The following is a 19944-nucleotide window of genomic DNA, read 5'->3' as shown; positions in this document are numbered from 1 at the left end:
TCTAAGTGACTCTGGTAATCCTCCCACCTCAAAGGCTTCATTTAACATTTCTAACATTGGGGGGAGCACCTCTTCTTGATATGCTTTATAAAATTCACTTGGCCATGAGCCCCCGGAGCTTTGCTAGTGGGCAGCTGCCTCACCACCTCTTCTAACTCCTCCAGAGTGAATGGTGCGTCCAGCCCCTCTTTCCTCAGCGCTTATCTTGGGCAGTCCTATATCCTCCAATGTTTCTATTACCGTTGTGTGGTCTCTCCCCCCCATCCCCATATAGTACCCTGTAATAATTTGCAAACTCCTGATTAACTCCCTCTTGAGTATCAGCTGTGCTCCCGTCTTCCCTTGTTATCGCTCTAATCATGGGTCTAGGGGTTTGCGCTCTTGTATAACCACGACAGAAGTCTCCCTGTTTTATACCCTCCTGCATGCTCTCTTTTATATATCTTTTATAGTTGAGGTTACAGTCTTTCCCAGAGCCCCTCCCATTCATGCTGCAGTTTGAATATTAGTTCCATGTCTTCCTTAGTATTACCTCCTTTTTTCAATGCCGCTTCCAGTTCCCTTTCTGTTTCTTGTAGGTCAGCCAAGATCCCACCCCCCTGCAGGCCTTTAGATTTTGCAATGGCTACCCCTCTCATCACAACTTTGAAGGCTTCCCATAATGTACCCGCCAAATCCACGCTACCAGTATTCAATTCAAAATAATTTATAATCTCCTCCCTCATATCCTCCCTGAAAAAAGGATCCTTGAGTGCTTCCGCACGGAGGCGCCACGTTGGAATCCTTGCTCTCGAGGGGCAATATTGCCATCCGAGAACCAGAGGCGAGTGGTCAGAAAGGACCCTCGCTTTGTATTCTGCTTGCGTGATCTCTGCAATTACCTCTGACGTAGCAAAGACATAATCCAGCATTGTATGTAGCTGCTGCGAGGCTGCATAATGTGAGTATTGCCTCTCTTGGGGGTGTCTTGTTCTCCACACGTCTCCCAGGCCAAAGTCATCCAGTAATGTCTGCAATGCTCTGGCAGCTGGGGTGGGTCTATCTATCTTCCCGTCTGATCTGTCCACTCTTTGGTTTAACACACATTTAAAGTCCCGTGCCCAGATCACCACACTCCCCATACATACGCTTAGGTTGGTACACAGCGTTCTAAAATATGCCGCTGTTTTGATTCGGGGCATATGTATTCACAATGCTTATCTCCCTATTCTCTACCAGTCCCCTCATTATAACCATCCTTCATCCGTCTCCGCTACTTCCTGCAACAGTTGAAATGGGACATGTGGCGCCACCCAGATAAGCACTCCCCTTGCATAAGCAGAGTATGACGAACCTGCCAACACCCCTTTCCATTTCTTAGCAACCGTATCCATCTTTTCCCTTGTCAGGTGAGTTTCTTGTAACAGTGTGATGGCTATCTTTTGTCTACGCAGGTACAGCATGACCTTGTTCCGCTTTAAATAGCTGTTAAGTCCCCTGAAATTCCATGTGATTATTTTAAGGTCTCCCATGGCCTATCAGAATTACCCTCCCCCACCCCCCACCAGTGCAGTCCAGATCTAGCCTCCATCTCAATCTATATAGGCTCAGTTCCCAACTAAAACTCCCCTTAACTACAAACGCCCTTTTCTGTCTCCCTCCCGCCACCCTTCCCCTCCCCAACATTACCCCCCCAACTGTTGCCCAGCTCCATCCCTGGCTCTCGGGCACCCCCACATCTATTCTTTCTGGCAATAGCCTGTACTTGAAGCTCCGCAGGGTGAGGTCACCCTAATGGCTATCCTACTACTACTGGGGGGGGGGGGAGGGTGTGTAAGGTACCTGTGTTCTGCCGCTCCTATTGGCTTCAATTCAACCACGCATCGCTATACATTTTGCTCATGTGTTCAATACTCTATATTCCAGTCCGTCAAGCTTCAGCAAAATCAACGATGCCATATCCTAGGTACAACACTACCCATCCATTCCCATCTATCAGTGTCTTAACCAAGTCTCTACTGGGATACCCTGCTATGTGATACCCCAATATACAGGTAACTGTAACGCTCACCTGATTCCCGCAGAGGCGCCGGTCTTGACTGGGTGAATGCCATATCTTCAAAGGTGATGTGTAACACACGGTTGGCTCTTTGGGCTGGACCTCTGTGCACTGTATGTCTGACTTGAAGAGTAAGATGTCTGCAGATAGAAAATATGGGATTAATGAACTGGGGTTATTGGGTGCCTCTCTCCTCTTCCCTTTCTCTTCTCCTGTAGAACCCCAAAGGTTAACGCCCTCACCTTAGGTAAGTGAACGCCAAGCTCTCCATCTGCTTCGGGGCAGGGTGCCGTAACCAGTTTCTTCACTGGATAAGGGTGCAGGCCTCTTGACCTCAGAGGACTGCTGTCCGTCGTTAACTGCACGAACGGGAAGTTCTGGGCACTTCAAATGTCTTAAAAGTCTTTTGTAATGATATCTCTTGTTTTGCAGGGTTCCGGCGATGGCGGATGGCGGGCTGATGAGAGTTGAGGATCGAACCCGCATGAGGAATAGAAGCGCCTGGAAGCACGTAAGTAAGCGCTTGTAGCCTGCTTCACGATGCGCACTAACTGTCCCTTTTATCTTGCAGGTACAAGTTCGGAGCTTTAGAGAAGCTGAAGGGTGCTGGAATACCCACTGGATTCGGCGTGGGAAGGAGTAATGGCACGTGAGTAATAAAGTTGCCCAATGTCTTTAAACGCACCTTCTTTTGTCTTTCAGATGCGGGATGCAGCGCCGAAGACCTCCGGAGCGTGCGAAGAGTAGGTAAGCCTTTGTCTTTCAGATGCCGGAATGCAGCGCGAGGCGTTGGTGACAGCCGATGGACCAGGTAAGAGATGTGCTGCCACTGAAGACCGTAGTGCTAACCTGTTCTTTCTTTGTCTTTACAGGTGCTGCTGAAGGCTGGATTCCAGGATGGTAAGCCTTTGTTCCCTTAGGCCCAGGATCAGAAGCAGAAGACACGATGAGCGTTCTGCTGCAGAGAATGCAGAATAACACAAAGCAAGATTCATCCATCGGGTGTGGTTTAAATAGCCTCCTGTAGTGCTTAGGTGTCTCCTTCCACAGCCACGCCTAGGTAAGAAAAGAGTTCCTGCTTTCCAGAAGAGTTCCAGTGTTCTGAACCTAGGGAGTGGCTCCTGCCCCACCCAATAGGAAAAGTAGTCCCAAACAGAAGAGGATCAGGGGTTCAACTGGCAGGTAAGTAAGCAGCATGGTCTGCTGCAGGTAAGTCCACCCAAGCATTATGAGCCCGGCGCTTCCAGCGCTGGGACTGGGCATCTTTATGAGCCTGGTGCCACTGGCGCCAGGACAGGGTCCAAAAGGTCCCAATTGGGACTGGCTGGCACTCGGAACCGGGGTTATGGGTCTGCTTCCAAGGGAGTCGGGCAAGTCCTGATCTTTTGGAAGCAGAGATCATGACCGTAACCTCTCAATCACTTATCGTGCTCTTCTTGGGCCCGTTCCGCATCTCGTTCCGGACAGCCCTGCAAGTCCAGCCAAGTCGCAGCTTCCTCCGGGGTGTCAAAAAAGAACATTCTACTCTTGTGCAGTACTTTGTCTGTCAGGGTACAGAAGCATATATTTGATGCCGGCCGTCCGAAGTCTCCACTTTACAGCCACATAGCTATACCGCTGCCTCTGGACCAGCATGGTATAATCAGGATAAGCTGTTACAGTAGCCGAGGCTCTTTCAATCGTTCCTCCCTTTCGAAAGTACTCCAAAATCTTCTCGCGATCTCTGTAATTCAGTATCTTGGCAATTATTGCGTGCGGAGGGGCTCCAGGCTTCGGTTTTCTCATGAGGGCTCTGTGCACTCGCTCCACTGTGAATCCTTGCGAGAGTTTGTCGGCCCCTATTTCTTGCAGGATCATGTTCTCGACATAATCAGTGGGGTCTTGGCCTTCTTCTCCTTCCGGTAGACCCACCACACGGATGTTATTCCGTCTTGCCCTACCTTCCGCTTCCTCCGCACGATTCTCTAGGTTGGCCACTTGCTGCTTTAATATGTGGACCTCGTTTGCGTTACTGGTGATGGTGTCCGTGTTAGTCTTGACCGCACTCTCCAAACTGCTCGTCCTGTCAGCCAGTGCCCTGACGTCTTGCTGCAGCAGGTTCACATCTATCCCCACTGCGTCTATTTTGGCCTCTAAGGAGGTTCGCAGGTCCGCCATTGCTATCCCCCATGAGTCTCCTAGCTTCGTTAAAGCCGTAAGTATCTGTTGTTTTCAGTCCCTGGGGGACTTTCCGTGGGTGCATTTGTGCCACTATGTGCCGACGCCACTGGAGACTGCTGTGTCTTAGCAAACGCTTCCATCGTGGGTTGTTTGCTTTTGCCCTTGATTACTCTCCCCGTCATCTTGCAGTCCCTGTCAAATATCCAAGGCTATTCGTTCGCGGCACAGCGATTCTACTTTGCTATCCCGCCGCGTCGCCTACGATCCACCCCAGGCTCAGATCAATATCCTCAAAGTGCCCCGTATGGATACACATGCGCTGAGCTATATCCACGGGTGAGTTGTGTCCTCCCACGTTTCCGATTGTCCTTACTGTTTCTTGCAAATTGCTGCTGGCCACGGTCGGTCCACCTGCCTCTTGTGCTCCTTATACTCTGCGCACCACTGTCAATGTCCGCTGAGGCTGCTCTCGCGCTGCCTGCCACTCAGCGAAAAACAAGATATACTTCTTCAAGTGGGTTATGTCCTCCCACGTACCATCTTGGCTGTGGTGATCCGCACACCGGTTACATATGTCACTGTGCCACCAGGCACTCCCACGCATCCACCACCAGCGCAGCTTGGGCCAACAGCGCGTCAAAAGAACACATACGCTCCGTTACCAGCCGACTCTTTCCATTAGTGTGCTGACATCCATCCTCTGTCCAGGATGGACCCACTCGTTGCCTGTTCCTGCCCCTAGGTTCTTATCACCCTCGAGCATCTATGGCAGCCAGCAGCGCGACAGCACGAGGCCAGCCTCCTCACGTAGGCCTCGGCTGCTTGCAGCCCACAGTGTTGGATTTGTTCTTGGGCCCCCTGTGAAGAAGGAGCAGGCTCTCTGCACACATCAACCGCCAGTCTGTACCTTCCCTTTTCGGAGCACTGCTCCCGGATAGCCTTTTGGGCAGGCCACCCGTCCAAAATGCTGTTTGTGCTCCGCTTTAATCAGGGGGTATCATCAGTAGCCCTGATGTCACGCACCTCCTATGTGGCACACCCAGCCAACATGCCATCCATTTCCCTCGGCACTTGCATTAGCTTTCCTGCGGTCCCGTGGCCGCTCCGCCGAAGTTCCGGGCCCCCGCTACAGCCCTGAGAGGATCACAAGTGGCCAGCTCCCCTCCAGCTGCCCACACCGTCGGTCGCGATCCGAGGCCGCACAGACTCCAGGGGCTCAACATCCACGGCAGGGCGGCTCTGTCCGCGTACAGCTGTCGCCTCGCCTGCATACACTCCAAAGCGCTGCAACAGTGTCACACTGGGTGAATATCCAAAGCAATCTCTGCCAGTGCTGCTCAGCGCGTCCTGTGGCGGCAACTATGATTTGTTTACTTCTGCCGTTTCGCTGTTTTCGGTCCACCCAGGGGTTGCAAGTAAACTCTTTGTTGTCGGCCATCTTGGCAACAAAGTATCAGCGCGTCCGCGAGCCGAACATTCTATTTTCTCCGGAGTGCCCAATGCAGTTCACACGATATTCGAGCCAGCCACAGGGTGCATATTCAGACACCCTTAGCTTTGCTGCTGGTGCGCAGGTAGCATTTTCAAGGCGTAATTTCAGCATCACCGTCGGATCTTCAGGAGCAGCACCAGGAAGCACGTCCTATACCATGGCTAGTTAGCCATGTCCCACAGGCACGGTTTAAAGAAACATATGTTTCCAGGACAACGATTGTCCACAAGCAGCTTTATTATAGGTATCTTTAAATAGTCCCTTCACCCTGCCACAAATTAGAGAAAGTATGTAACAATTTATTATTGCTACTCAGGTGTCATGACCCTTGCCCCTGACCCTCACTTGCAAGTCAGCCTTCCAGTTAGGGCTAGGTCAAAGGCCTTAAAACCTCATCCAAGACTCTCTTTGGCGCCAGGCTCATAACCATCATGAAGACCAACATTAGAATGGGACTATTTACTTGGGACTATATAACTTGGTTAGTGGGTGGTGGGGGGGTTCAGCCAACATGGAGGCACACGCATAGCTCAGTTACAAGGAACTGAGCTATGCTGTCTAGTCTTTTGGGTGTGGCAGGCCTGGGACTACTTTACCTGGACTACTTTACCTGAGACTATTTAAACCACACCCAAACGGCAGAAAATGCTTTGCGTTATTCTGCTGTGGGTAGCGTAACGCTCACCGCGTCCAGTTCTTTGATGCCAGTTTACCTGAAACCAAGGACCTGCAGAGAGAGAAAGAACACCACGAAACTATCCTGTCTTCGATCCATCGCTGACTTCAGTTCCACTCACCTGAAGGTATGAACTCCATCATCTGGCACCGCATGCATCCTGGAATACCATAACCTGGAAAGAGGAGAAGGAAAGACAGCATTAGTAAGCGTTTACTCACGTTTCCTCCCGAATGAAGAAAGTCACACAATTCTTACCTGGGTAGTCATCTCCTGGTCAGTATCATTGCTGGAACATTACGGCGCTCGGCGAGGAACATTGCAACCTGCAAGGGAGAAAAGACACAGGTTAGCAATATAAAAGGCGAAACAGTGCCGCGCATCGTGCATTACTCGCCAGACAGCATCGCTCACACTGCGATTTCGCCTACCGGCCCATGCTCATCTTCAAACTGCATGACAACACCAAAATACCTAAGAACTACATATAAAATAAAGACTGTAAAGCAGCAAACCTACGGAGTCGCAGCAGGCCTGGATTCCCACAGTGGGGGCCTGCACCAGTGAAGTAACTTGGTCACTTTTTGCCCCCCACATCTACGCACCCCATATTAAGACCCATATTTAACCAGAGGCCTTACCAAGGAACCAGGAGAGGGTTCGAGAGTGCAAATTATCCAACCAGGGCTGGGTGGCGTCCCCGTGGATACCAGGTGAGCGTAACATAGGGCAATCTTCAGAAACACCTTCTAGAGGGGAGTGAGTACTGAAGGTGGTCGAGGCTGAGGCTCCCGACGTGGAAGGTGGTCCAGCAGGTACGCGCAGCCGGGCTCCCAAGAAGTGCTGGGAAGCCGTGTATGGCAATGTGCAAACAGGAAACAATGCAGAAGAAGCATTGTAAGACGCGAGGAGGCCCGAGACCGAGGTGAGAGACTGACTGCCCATACAGAAGGTACATGCAACCCGGGGATCTCAAGGGCACTAGAGAAACCTATGTAAAGGGGTCTGGCAGCCGAGAAAGAGAAACACAGCTACAGAGGTCGTGGACCCGAAAAGCCAATACAAAAGTGTCTGGGAACCAAGAGAGTGAAGCACAAATAGGGGAGTGCGACGCGAGAAGCCAGTGTGAATGGGTTGAGGACCCAAGAAAGAGAAACCAATGTGAAGGGGTCTGGTACCCAAGGATAAGAAAGCATAAAGGCAGGGCCAAGGGCTCGCCGCAGGAGAGAAAATATTCCTGTCTGGGGATGGTAGCGGGGATATTGTGAAGAACCAGTCAAGTACACGCAGAGAGACCGTATTCTTGACAGGAGAGTGTACCAGGGATACTGAGAAGAAGAAGTCAAGCATGCCCATGGGTCAAGGACCCAACCATGCATGAGGACAAGGTCTTCCGACAAGCCCTCTTCGTCGTAGTACCTGGTAAGGTCGAATGCCAGGTCTGTCCAAGTGAGTCACAGGAGGGGCTCATTAGGGGCGTGAGAGAGGCCAGGGCACAGAAGCCATTCCCCTACTTTGTAGAGCTGTAAATACAGGCCTGAGAAAGGCCAAGGGACGGAGGACAGTCCCTCTTCTTTGTGGAACTGTACATATAAGCCTGAGAGAGGCCAGGGTAAGGGAGACATTCCCTCTTCTTGTGAACTGTGTTAGTCTTGAAGAAGGGAGTCATACTTCTGGACTCAGAAGAGAGTGATCCAGTTCAGTTCATATATAAGTGTAAGGGATAGATGTAGGATTTGGACACAGCACAGTGGTCTTTTTAGTTATGGACAGTCTGACAGCTCCTTAGTTTTTTTGAGCCAGTATAAATGAGTCTTGACCCAAAAGCATACCACCTGTGTGTCGGTTCCCTCCTTGCACACCCGTACACTATTTTCAGGACTGCGTATCACCAGGAGTTTGCTGCCAGGGATGCCTGTGGATGCTAAGAGTGGAAGTGTTGCCCAGAGGCTGATTTCCCATGGTAGTGTATCAGAGGACACTATATCGGAGTATAATACTATGCCATTGCTGTGGAGGCCAGCTTTGACATATTTCTCTGTTATGAGGGTCTCAGAGAGTGAGTGGAGATTGTGGCTCGTATACTTCTTTTTGGGCATTTTTAGCGGGCTCTGAATGGGGTAGTTTATTTTTAAAACGGGTAACCCATTAGGCGGTGGATATGATTTTCCCTCTTAGGTTCACTGAATGTCAGCCTTTAATGTTGAGGGTAGCATGGATAGTTAGGTCACCAGAATAAGAATGTTTCTATTATGGTTTCCGGAAGTCGTAGGGCACTAATTATTTTATGTTTTATAATCTTGAATGGTGTATTTTATGGGACGGTAGTGTGCACTATGAGCAGTGCTGGGAACCCATCTTTGTGAAGGACTTTCTTTAAATGAATATCATGTGGTGTAATTGCATTGTACGATTGTGTATGTATCTACATACATTTAATATGTATTTATTTTAAATATATTTTTAATGACGTTTTCAAAAATAGCAACGGCAAAAACCAATATTTTGACAAAGAAAGGACCAAATCTGGTAACCTTCCCGCCTTCCCCCGTTCTCCCCACTTAAACCCAGTTTGCATGTCTTGATTCGAGACTTAGTACAAAAGCGATATTTGCCTTAGGGTTTTCTTAAGAGATTTATGTTGCGCTGGTATATCCTTATGATTTTTATATAAAGTGGTCCATGTATTGTGCTGAGTATGGTTAGACTGGCATATGGTTATAATTATAATTGGTTATTTATAACTCGCTTAATACCCAGAGATTTCGATGCGCAGACCCGGGGATAGAACCTGTGGTGCTTCGCTATCCTCCTGAGACCCGAGGTTGGAATAGGTAGTCAAGTGCCCTCTACCGCTTCCTTTAGGTGTAGTTTATGATAGTAGTGAACATTCCCACGTGGTCACTATTTGGTCCCTGGCTTGGAGAGACTAGATACAGACATATTAGGCAAAGACATTAGGTCTATTTATTGTGACCTTGGGGTTAACCGATATTGGCCCTGGGTGCTTGCTGTATCTCTATTCTATCCCTTTCTAAAAACCAGCAGCGGTGGAGGTTCTGTGGGCACTTCCTGTTGGCACTGTGTTTGTTATGAATGTCTTTCTTTGCTTTGCCTACTAAAGCCTGTTGCGTTCATGACTCAGTGTTGCTCTTTCTCAGAACCGCGTGTACACGGTGAAGGACATCACTGTCCTGGAGATGATCAAGAATGGGAAGCATGGGCACTTCTACAGAGCCCAGCTGAACCACGGCTGCTGCAAGGGACACAAACTCATCATATGCAAGGTCTTCAGGGAAGGTGGGCATCCAGATCTTACAAAGTATGTATGTGGACGCAATGCTTCTGCAACCACTCTTCACTGTCCAACTGCTGCTGGTTTCAGTCATTCTCAACCAAATGCTACGTTGGGTCACATCAGTACCCTCCACCAGTGTCTCCTCAGCCATAACCGGCCAATGTTCTATTTTTTTTATTCCTGACCTCGCCTTTCTTTGTCTCAGGGATATCAGCAAGCCTTCTGCACTCTGAGACCTTGATCATGAAGAAGGTTGGGTACCATAAACACATTCTTCAGTTTCTGGACTGCAATGCAGTACAGGGTGAGCAACAATGCCTGAATTTTGCCTGATTTTCTCCCTTCCCTTGTTCCCTCCCTTCTGAACCAATGCTTAAATGCAATCTTCCTGATCTTGTTGTTAAGGAACACCCACTGTGAAACTATTACCCAGGCTATCATCCAGAACCTCTGTCCTTTCTTTTCTCAACTTCGTGTGCTCCCAAACTGCTCCCTAAGTGGGGACGTCTGGATAAAACGAGAGATGATGTGCCTTGGGGATGGTCATACACGTTGTTCAAAAATGCATACAAGTATTTCACTCCCTGAAACCTCAAGCTTCATCCATCCAGTGCAGTGGGATCGTAAACCACTCACTAAGGCTGAGCACAACTCTTTTGGTTCTCAATCCACTCCATGCTTTCGGTCCCTTCTCTGTAAAACACTCAAATACTCCTCCTGCCCTTCATTCCACCCAACTCTGCATATCCATGTAATTGCAGTCGCTCTGCAAAACCACTCCATGCCTTTCATCTTTATGCCCATCAGTACAGGCCCTACCCTTTTCTCATTTCCTTCCTCTGACATTTCCGTTGAGCTGTTTCGATACCTTTTACATGACACCTTTCTTACAGCCCATATACCATCTTGTCATCCCTCCGCTTCAGCCACAGAACTCTCCATTCCCCCTTTCATCTTACATATTATCTGTGTCTCTTCCGTCCCCCATCCGTCTCCATCCCAAGGTGTTTACTTGCCTGTCTCCACTGTCCCCTTTCTATCTCTCACTCGCTCTTCTCTTCCTCCTCTCCCCCATAGTCTTAGTCTTTTCCCCGTCCTAGAGACCCTCTTTGGCTCTGCTTCCTCCTTTTCATATTCTCTTCTTACGAGTCTCCTCCATTTTTCTTCCTTCTTTCCTTGTGGTCTTCTTTTCATTCCATGGTGTCTTTCTTGTTAGCTCTCCATCTCCTTATTATCCAAATGTTCATCTTTCTAACTAATATTCAAGGATACCTGATTGGCTATTCTTGTTTCTGCTTTCCCTATGGTAGTCATTCCAGCTAATGTTCCAGGATCCCTAATTTACTTATTCCGCCTATCCCTATGGAGGACGTTCCATATCATGTGCCACTGTGCTCTTTGGCTCCCATTCCTTCTTTCCCCAAGTTATCTTTCTATGGTTTTCACATGGTCCCTCATTGACCTTCCTTTCTTTATTCCATGTGATCTCCTCTCCCAATCTCATGCTCTAAGGTACCTATTTAGTTCTTTCCATTCTCTATTGATCCATTAACTCTTTTCATTCCTTTCCCATGGTCGCCCTTTGGTTATCCCATCCCCATAGTCATTTTCCCCATCTCTTGCTGTTCACATTTCTCAAGGTTCTCTTTTATCTCTTCTGTGAGTATTTTTATTTTTTCTGCTGTGTTCTTTCCATTCAATAGTCCATGGTTGCTCATTGTCTATTATTCCTTTTGTTTCCCTATAATCCATCGTCCAGTTGATCTTTATATTCTGTTTGTTTTGATTCTTCACCTGTGGGTATCTTTCCAACCTTTCTCCATGGCCCTCTTTGACTCTTGTCATTTATTTGTACACAGCCATCATTATGATCCAATTCAATGCTCATTTTAGTCTTTAGCAATGACGGCACTCCCACTCTTCTTGGCACCCTTCCACATGCCTGACGGCATGGGTTGCTTTTCTACCAGAGCCTGGCCAGCCCTGCTATGCCTTTCTCGGCGAAATGCACACACGCATCATAATCCCTCTGTAACAAGACCGCCGCTGTGCTCGACTTGTTTATACGTCTAAACCTCCACTTCCTATGTATCGCCGAAACCTGGATCCCCCCTTCAACTCCACTGTCCCTGCATCTCTCACTTCCTCCTCCTCATCTTTCACTCATGTTCCCCGCTCCTCTGGTCGTGGATGCGGCATCGGTCTTCTTTTTAACCCTAAGTGCCCATCTACTCCCTGCTCTGTCACTCTTCCAGTCTTCCACTCTTTTGAATACTTGTATAAAATCTTCACCTTCCTGCATGCCATGTCCTTTCTTATCATTTACCGTCCACCTGGACCCCTTGCTTACTTCTATGATGACATTGACCACCTTCTTAGCCTCATCTCTCCCAGCCCCACACCACTAATCGTTCTCAGCGACTTTAACCGCCATCTCTCCCCACACCCTCTCTTATCTATACTTGACTCCTACCTTCTCACCCCTCTCTCCACTTCACCCACTCTCTCTTCCGGCTCCACGCTTGACCTTATTTTTGTCTCTTCCTTCTCCGCCTCCTTGGTTCCCAATCTCCCTAACTCTCCATCTGACCACTCCCTTCTCTCTGTCTACCTCACCCCCCTCTTCTCCTCCTCCTTCTCCGCCTCCCTCCCCCTCCATCTTTCTCCCGACGTGATCTTCATAACTTCAACTCCTCCCATTTCTACGATCTCTGCGCCTCTTCCCTCACTCTGTTTTCTTCTCTCTGCTAATGATTCCTTGTCCTCCCTATCCTCCTCCCTCTCCTCCAATCTTGACCAACTCTATACCCTCTCACCCCCTTCCGCCCCTCCCGTAAACCTGCCCAACCCCGGCACATCTCTCTTCCATGCGCCACCTTCTCTGTCTCGAAGGACGTTGGCTCAAGCACCCCTAACCAGCTAACCAAGCCTCCTACTACTCCTACCACACCCTCTGACAACTGCATTAACTCAGCTAAACAATCCTACTTCTCTAACCTCCTCCACTCTAAATCCTCCCACCTTTGCTGAAGCTTTCAAACCCTGACTCGCCTTCTCTCTCCTCCTACCCCTGATCACTCCATTGCCTCCCCTCCTTCACCCTCTGACTTCGCTAACTTCTTCTCTTTAAAGGCACTCAGCTTACGCCAAAATATTCTTAGTTCCCCCTCTTAGTTTCCCCTTACCCATCCCCCACCAACCCACCCTCTACCATGTCTAACTTCACACCAGTCTCTCACTCAGAAGTTTCTCTCCTCCTGTCAAAAACTCGCCCTACTGCTGCCTCCTCTGGCCCTCTCCCCACCTCCCTTATCCCCAAAATCTACCCCCTCCTCATACCCTACCTTACCTCCTTTTTCAACATCTGTTTCACTACTGCAACCTTTCCTCAGCCTTTATACACGCAACCATCATCCATATCCTGAAAAAGCCCTCTGCTAACCCCCTCTTAGCTTCAAACTTTCATCCTGTCTCTCTTACCCTACCTTTCTAAGCTCCTTGAATGCCTAGTCTACTCACAACTTTCAGCATTCATCTCCAACCTCTCTCTCTCCTTCCCCCTATTCAATCTGGTTTTCGCCCCAAACACTCTACTGAAAATGCCCTCACCCCTGTTCTCAACTCCCTCCTCACCACATAAACACTCTTCTGTCCTCATCCTTCTTGATCTCTCAGCTGCCTTTGACACAGTGGATCATCCCTTGCTTCTAGACACTTTCCTTATTTGGTCTCGATGGCTCTGTCCTCAACTGGTTCTCCTCCTATCTATCCAATTGCACCTTCGCCATCTCCTGGGGCGGCAGCAACTCCCCTAGCTATTCCCTCGACTTCGGGCGTCCCTCAAGGTCCTGTGCTCGCCCCTTTTCTCTTCTCGCTATATACCTCTGTCCTAGCCCCAATCATTTCTTCCTTTAGTGTGTTTCACCATTTCTATGCTGATGACTCCCAACTCTACCTCTCCCTTTACCCCTGACATCCACCTTAAACTCTCTTCCTGTCTCACAGCTATCAAATCCTGGATGTCCTCCCACTTTCTCACCCTTAACACTGATAAAACTGAAGTCTTATTCCTTCCTGCCAACACCCTCCCTCTCCCTCCCCTTTGCCCCCTCCTTCCATTCTCTTTCCACCCACACAACTCCCCATCTCCTCTTCTGCCCGCAACCTTGGGCTCTACTTTGACTCCCAACCTCTCCTTTTCTCACCACATCTCTTACCTCCTGTGCCTGTCGCTTTCAACTCTATATAACATTTGCAAAATCCGATCCTTCCTCATCTTCCATGCCACTAAACTTTTAATATCTTCTCTAATCTTTTCTCGGCTCTTCTACTGCTCAACTCTCCTCTTTGGCCTTCCTGCCTCACATCTAGCCCCTCTTAAATCCCTCTACCATTGTGCCATCTGCTCTCTCTGCCTTCTCTCCCCTCATGATACCATTTCCTCTTCTCTCGCCTTTCTAGGCTGGCTCTCATTTCACTCTCAATTCAAATTCAACTTCCTCTGTCTCGTATTCAAATCTCTTCACAATTTTGCCTCACCCTAACTTTCCTCCCTCATCTCGTTCTACTCTCCCACTCGCTCAGTCCGTTCAGCTGATCACTTCCTACTCACTGTTCCACCTGCACCGTGCGCACCATCCCGCTTCCGCTCCTTCCAGTTCCTTGCCCCACACCACTGGAACTCTCTCCATCTCTGCTCCATTACCTCCTATTCATCTTTCCGCACCTCTTTAAAATCCCACCTACTCCAATGTCCTTACTGACAGCTCTCTACTACTTCCTTCAACTGTTCTACCTTACTCACGTTTATTCAATGATCCTGCAAATTGTTCTGCATATTGTTCTTGGTTATTTGTCTCATAACTTGTATTAATTTTCTTCGTATGTATTACCTGTTATTCATGTAAAGCCCTTTGGCTTAAAGCGCTATATAGAATTTAATAAATACAAATAAATACAAATAATCGTGCCTCAGAACCTCCAACACAATGGACTTTGGTCCCCTGAGGGCGTTCCCACTAACGGCGCATTGAAACTATAACAATGGTAAAATGGCCACTATACAAATGACAAGTACAATACAATTTCTTGCGTCTTATGTTTCCTCCCTTGTTCTCTTTCCAACTTCTGCTCATTTGTCTTTCCCTTGCTGTGCCCGCTTCATGCTCTTTCTGGGTGTGGCTCGGCTACTTATATAGTGTCTCTGTTTCCTTCTTTTCAGAACCGTACATGTTGATCTTGGAAAATGTCGCCTGCGGAACCCTGAAACAGTTCTTGAAAGTTCACAGAAGACAGCTGTCTGCCAGTGAAAACCTGCACAGCCACCTCACAGTTGCAGCTTACCACATTGCTCTGGCTATGGAACACATTGCATCTAAAATGGTAAAATGTCTTATCCTATTGGTGAAGGCAGCACATAACAACCCTTAACAATATTAAATTAGCATTCTAACTGCCTTCTTACCCCAGAAACCTTTATTTGACCATCACAACCTGCTTAGATGCCAAAAAACAACTCCTCAATCCGACCTGCTCAAACCCTAATGAGCACTGACTGATCCCCAAAATGCTCCGACACCCAGAGGTGCACAAAAGACCGACCACCCTCCACCTGCTCAGACTCACAACGAAAGTCAACTAATTGCCCCCAAACATTTTGTTCCATAGAGGAATGGCAACTGACACCCAAAACTGCTCCGACCCAAGAGAGCATCAACTAATCACATGAAATCTGCTCAGACCCAGAGAGCATCAATCAACCACTAACATCTATCAATCAATAATCAACTGACACTCCACCCCCCGCCCCCTCACCCCACACAAGTTCAATCACCGGATACCAAGGCCTGACCACCTTTACACTGCTGGGGCCCAGGAAAGCATCAGCAGAAAAACAAACTCCTTATAGTAAAGCGGCAAGTGCTCGCCTTGGAAGCAAGATGATGCGGAGCAACACAGGTTCCATCCCCGGGTCCCTGCTTAGAAATCTCTGGGTATTGGGCACATTATAAATAACCAATTACAATTAGAGCAGCAATAGACCACCCCCACCTGCTAAGAAAATAGCATGCATCAAATACCACACCTCAACACTATTTAGACATCGAAGTGCAGTACCTGATGCCAACCTACAGAGACGACATAATTTCATGAACACCACAAAATACCCAGACCACCGAGATTGTTACCTGGACACCACAACGTGCACAGAGGAGATGGCATCAACATACCACAGCACACACCTAAGGGAACAATCGGCCTCTGCCAAATATTTCTCAGTGAGCATCACCTAGGCACCCACAGACTGCACATACATGAATGAACATCCACTCGCCACACTTGCTTAAACGCCAAACAATATCATCTGACTACGCTACCTGCTTAGACCAGACTGACCATCTAATGACCCCAACCTGTTCAGACCCTAGAGCTCAACAAGTGATACTCATTTGACTGGCTGCGCCTCATTCTGGAAAGGTTGAATGCTTGTAGGACTGTGTGTCTTAGTTGCATATTTATAATGTGCTGAATACCCAGAGATTTCTAAGTGCGGCCCCGGGGATTGAACCTGTGTTGCTTCGTGTCGTCTTGTTTCCAAGGCGAGCATGTTGCCATTGAGCTATCTTCCCGGGACGTGTGTATATCATGACTGTGCGACTCCCACTGCCCAGCATCTGTGAGTCTCTTTCAGGGTCTGAATGATTCTGTTGTGTGCACATAATGGCATACCTTTTAATGTGTGTAGAAGTTTTTATGGCGTTCAGTAACTGTTTCGAATGGATTGTGTCCTCCAACGCATTCCACATCTTTGACATGTAATGTCCACAGCTGTGCATTTCGGAAGCTTTTTCAGCAGAGGGCGTCCTGCGTCATTGGCATTGAGTCCATGTCCCTCGAGGGCCTCCATCGAGGACGGCATCACAGGATGTTATAAATGGGACCCACAGCGCCCATAGGCTGTTCTGTTTTTTCCGCGAACGTGTTAACTTTGTGAGACTCTGCGCGCCTCGTGTGTTTTCTTCATTGAAGATGTCTTTCTCATCGACCCCTCTGACTCTGCGGTCTGGCTTCAAGACCTGCCAGGACTGCAAGTCTAAGATGTCGCTCACCGACCCGCACTGCATTTGTTTGTGGTGCCTGGGCGAGTCGCACGACACCGACGACTGCTCGAAATGCCAGTCGCTGATGGCCAAAGCCTTGCGGGAACGGAAGGGGAAGCTCCTGGTAGGTAGGGTCTCTAACACAACAAAACATGTAGGTCATGTTTTAGTCTTTAATCTCTGTGTGATTGGCCACACTACATTGCTATGGTTGCTGCAGCAGCACGGTTCACATCAGGTTAGTGCATTACGAGTCTTTTTCTGACATTCTGACACAGGCACCGCCACTGGTTGGGCTATATAGTAATATATCTATTTGTGTTGCTGATTCCCCATGGCCCTGAAGGTTTTTTATTTTTCACGCTGCACAGGTTTTCCCTGGGAGTCACTTATCCTCTTGTTCTGATATACATAGCTGCTGTAGCAGGAGCCGTATATGCTTATTTATATTGTGGTATATATGGCTCCAAATTGTCTTTTAATAAATTAGGCTGCCAGCAGCAGCCATTTTCTTTCTCTTTTTAATTGAGTGTTGCAGGCAGTTGGCAAAGATTTTGACCTTTCATGTAGTAGCTTTTTAGCCATGTTCTTGTGTGTTCCTTTCCAGAATGGTAATATCCACCTCCTGAGGAAGACGTTGGGTTAACTACCACTACAGGTCGAAACCGGTCGAGCGAAAAACTCCACAGGGATGCAACCTTTTGTATTTGTTTCTTTGATCCACCCTGACAATAGATTGACTGTGAATTATCTATATTGTTTGCTAACATTATAATAATGTGTCATTATGGGGACTAGCTATGTCTTTCTTTTCCCCACAGGTTTTTAGTATGTTTTTTGTGTTTTTTAGCATTTTGGATGTATGTTACGGTATGAGTTGCGTGTGAATGAATGCACCTTGAATGGCTAGCATAAGTGAAGTTGTTTTAGCTAATTTTTTGGCATATTGTCGCTGCTGCTATATTAAAGTGATTAGTGTATAATAATTTGTGATTTACTCACCAGTTTTCAATTTTTGTATCACTTTGAATACATTTTTGATACATTATTTCTAAAATATACCCTTCTCTGGACACTTCTTTCTGTTCTTTGAGGTAGGGGCTCCAAGCCTGTTAAGTCCCGGACTTCTAGGTCCAAGGGGGATTCTACCGACGACTCGAGGGGCGACTCTCCACGTCAGGATTCCCGGGGATCTCGGTCCCAGAGTGGTTCCGCCACTCGTCTTCCTGGTCCCGGCCCTTGCGGAAACGCTGTCACCGGTCGCCTTCCCCACCCTCCTGGAGGATGGTACCTTGAGGAAGGTTACGTGCCCTCCAAAGTCCTCTACTCCGGAGGAATGGGCGGCGTTTAAGAAATCCATGATGGCGATTTTTCAATCACAGGACACTGGTCTGGTCGCGCCTTCTGACGAAGCCGGCCTGGATCTGTTTTGTTCCGTGGCTCGCATGCCCTCGGGCTCGGGTTTGCAACGCGACACTCATCGGGAGCCACTGAGGTCCCGTACGGACAAGAAATTGAAGGGTCGCAAGAGACATGTCTCTAGGTCCCGGTCCTCGTCCCCAGCGAGACCGCAGCAACCTATTGAGGGCTCGGGGGCCGGCGTCGACTCATTCAGCGCTGTCCATCTGATTCGGACATCAGCTTTGCATCAGCCCATGGCGCTGTCGGCACCTGCGTCGACACCGTAGCCTTCAGCGATCACGACGTCGAGGTTGTCTACGCTCTCGACATCAAAGCCTTCGATGCTATCGGTGCCTTTGGGGATTTTTTCTCGAAATTTGCTGTTGGAGTACCCAGGCATCGTGGATCCTCCAAGGAAGGCTACATCAAAGTCACTGAGGCCAGTTTTGGCCTTCAGGCCCTCTTCTGTCTCCAGACCTGGGTTTCAACCTCCTTTGGATGATATTTTTGAAGAGGAGGAAAGGTCTGAGGTTGAGGAACCTGGTGACATTGATGATGCTCCAATTTTTTCTGGGTACAGTCAGTTGGAGGAGTTGAGGCAGACCCTCCATGATGCAAGTGGACTGGACACTTCCCCAGAAGTGGACTTTGGTAGACCTGAGCCTCGGGCTCATGCAGAGTCTTCTTATAGGAGACTCATGGCACGAGTCTCGGAATATCTGGGCTGGTCTAGTCCTCCAGAAGACTTTGTGCAAGATGATCTGACGGACGTCTTGGATCAAGATCCATCCTCTGACCCTGTTTTGCCATTTCATTCTACCTTGCAGAAAAGGGTGGAAGCAACTTGACAGTCCCCGGAATCTCTTCCAGCTGTGAATAAAAATCTAAGCAATACCGCCCTTCCGTTAGCAACCCCAGCTATTTGTCTACTCACCTCACTCCTGAGAGTTTGGTGGTTCAGGCGGCTACAGCCACCTCGAGGCAGGCGGCGTACCCTACCATCCCTCCGGATAGGGACGAGAAGCGCTTTGACGGTTGGGCCCGGACGGTATTTTCTGCTGGGAGCCTGGCCTTGAAATTGGCCAACTTCACGTGTGCCTTTGCAAGGTTTTCACACCCTCTGTGGAATTGTTTCCTTGGCGGCTGGGCATATTCCCGAGGGGGAAGAAAGGAATGGTTTCCTTGTTCCCTTGCAAGGCGGCAAGGATACTATGTGTGAATCCCTTCAGTCTGGGTTGGATATGGATGACGGTGGTAGCCGATCCATGGCTGCGAGCACCGTGATACGCAGATTTGCGTGGTTGCAGAAGTCTGGGTTTGCTCCAGGTGTGCAGGCCCGTCTTCTCAACATGCCCTTTGATGGCACACATTTATTTGGCAGCAAGACTGACGAGAGCCTTGAGAGGTTGCAGACCTCGAAAGCTGCGGCAAAGTCTTTGAGTGCCGCAGTGCGCCAACCTCCGCCTTTTCCTCCTAGGGGACAGCACTGGAGGGGAGGTTCATTTTGGTACTACTACTCCTTTGGTAGTGTGGGAGGGGCCACCAGTCAAAGTGGCAAGCAGAAAGGTACCTGTGGTGGACGGGGAAATCATGGTGCCAGAGCCGCTCAGTCAGCTGCCACTTTGCCTTCAGGCACTGCCGCAGCCGCTTCCAAACAGTCATGAGGCCATGTTCCATGGTTCGCCGGTTGGGGCAGGCAGTCTCAGCATCTTGAAGAATGGCGGGCCATTACTTCAGATGCGTAGGTGTTGGATACCATAGCCCACGGCTACTGTCTTC

The 19944-nt window shown here is 48.8% G+C and overlaps 1 protein-coding gene across 1 annotated transcript in view; it reads left to right on the top strand.

Moving 5' to 3' along the window:
• Window positions 1-19944, top strand: part of LOC138487361 (tyrosine kinase receptor Cad96Ca-like) — a 62491-nt gene that overhangs the window by 34479 nt on the left and 8068 nt on the right. Inside the window, exons 4-6 of the mRNA XM_069613941.1 lie at window positions 9528-9666; window positions 9870-9968; window positions 14886-15046. Coding sequence (XP_069470042.1) covers window positions 9528-9666; window positions 9870-9968; window positions 14886-15046 — 399 coding nt within the window. The remainder of the gene's footprint in view (window positions 1-9527; window positions 9667-9869; window positions 9969-14885; window positions 15047-19944) is intronic.

This window comes from Ambystoma mexicanum, chromosome 9, assembly GCF_040938575.1.
Source record: "Ambystoma mexicanum isolate Mex_15411 chromosome 9, UKY_AmexF1_1, whole genome shotgun sequence".
NCBI classification, from domain to species: domain Eukaryota; kingdom Metazoa; phylum Chordata; class Amphibia; order Caudata; family Ambystomatidae; genus Ambystoma; species Ambystoma mexicanum.
Note: the sequence above shows the minus strand (reverse complement) of the source record. Positions and strands in the feature narration are given on the sequence as shown.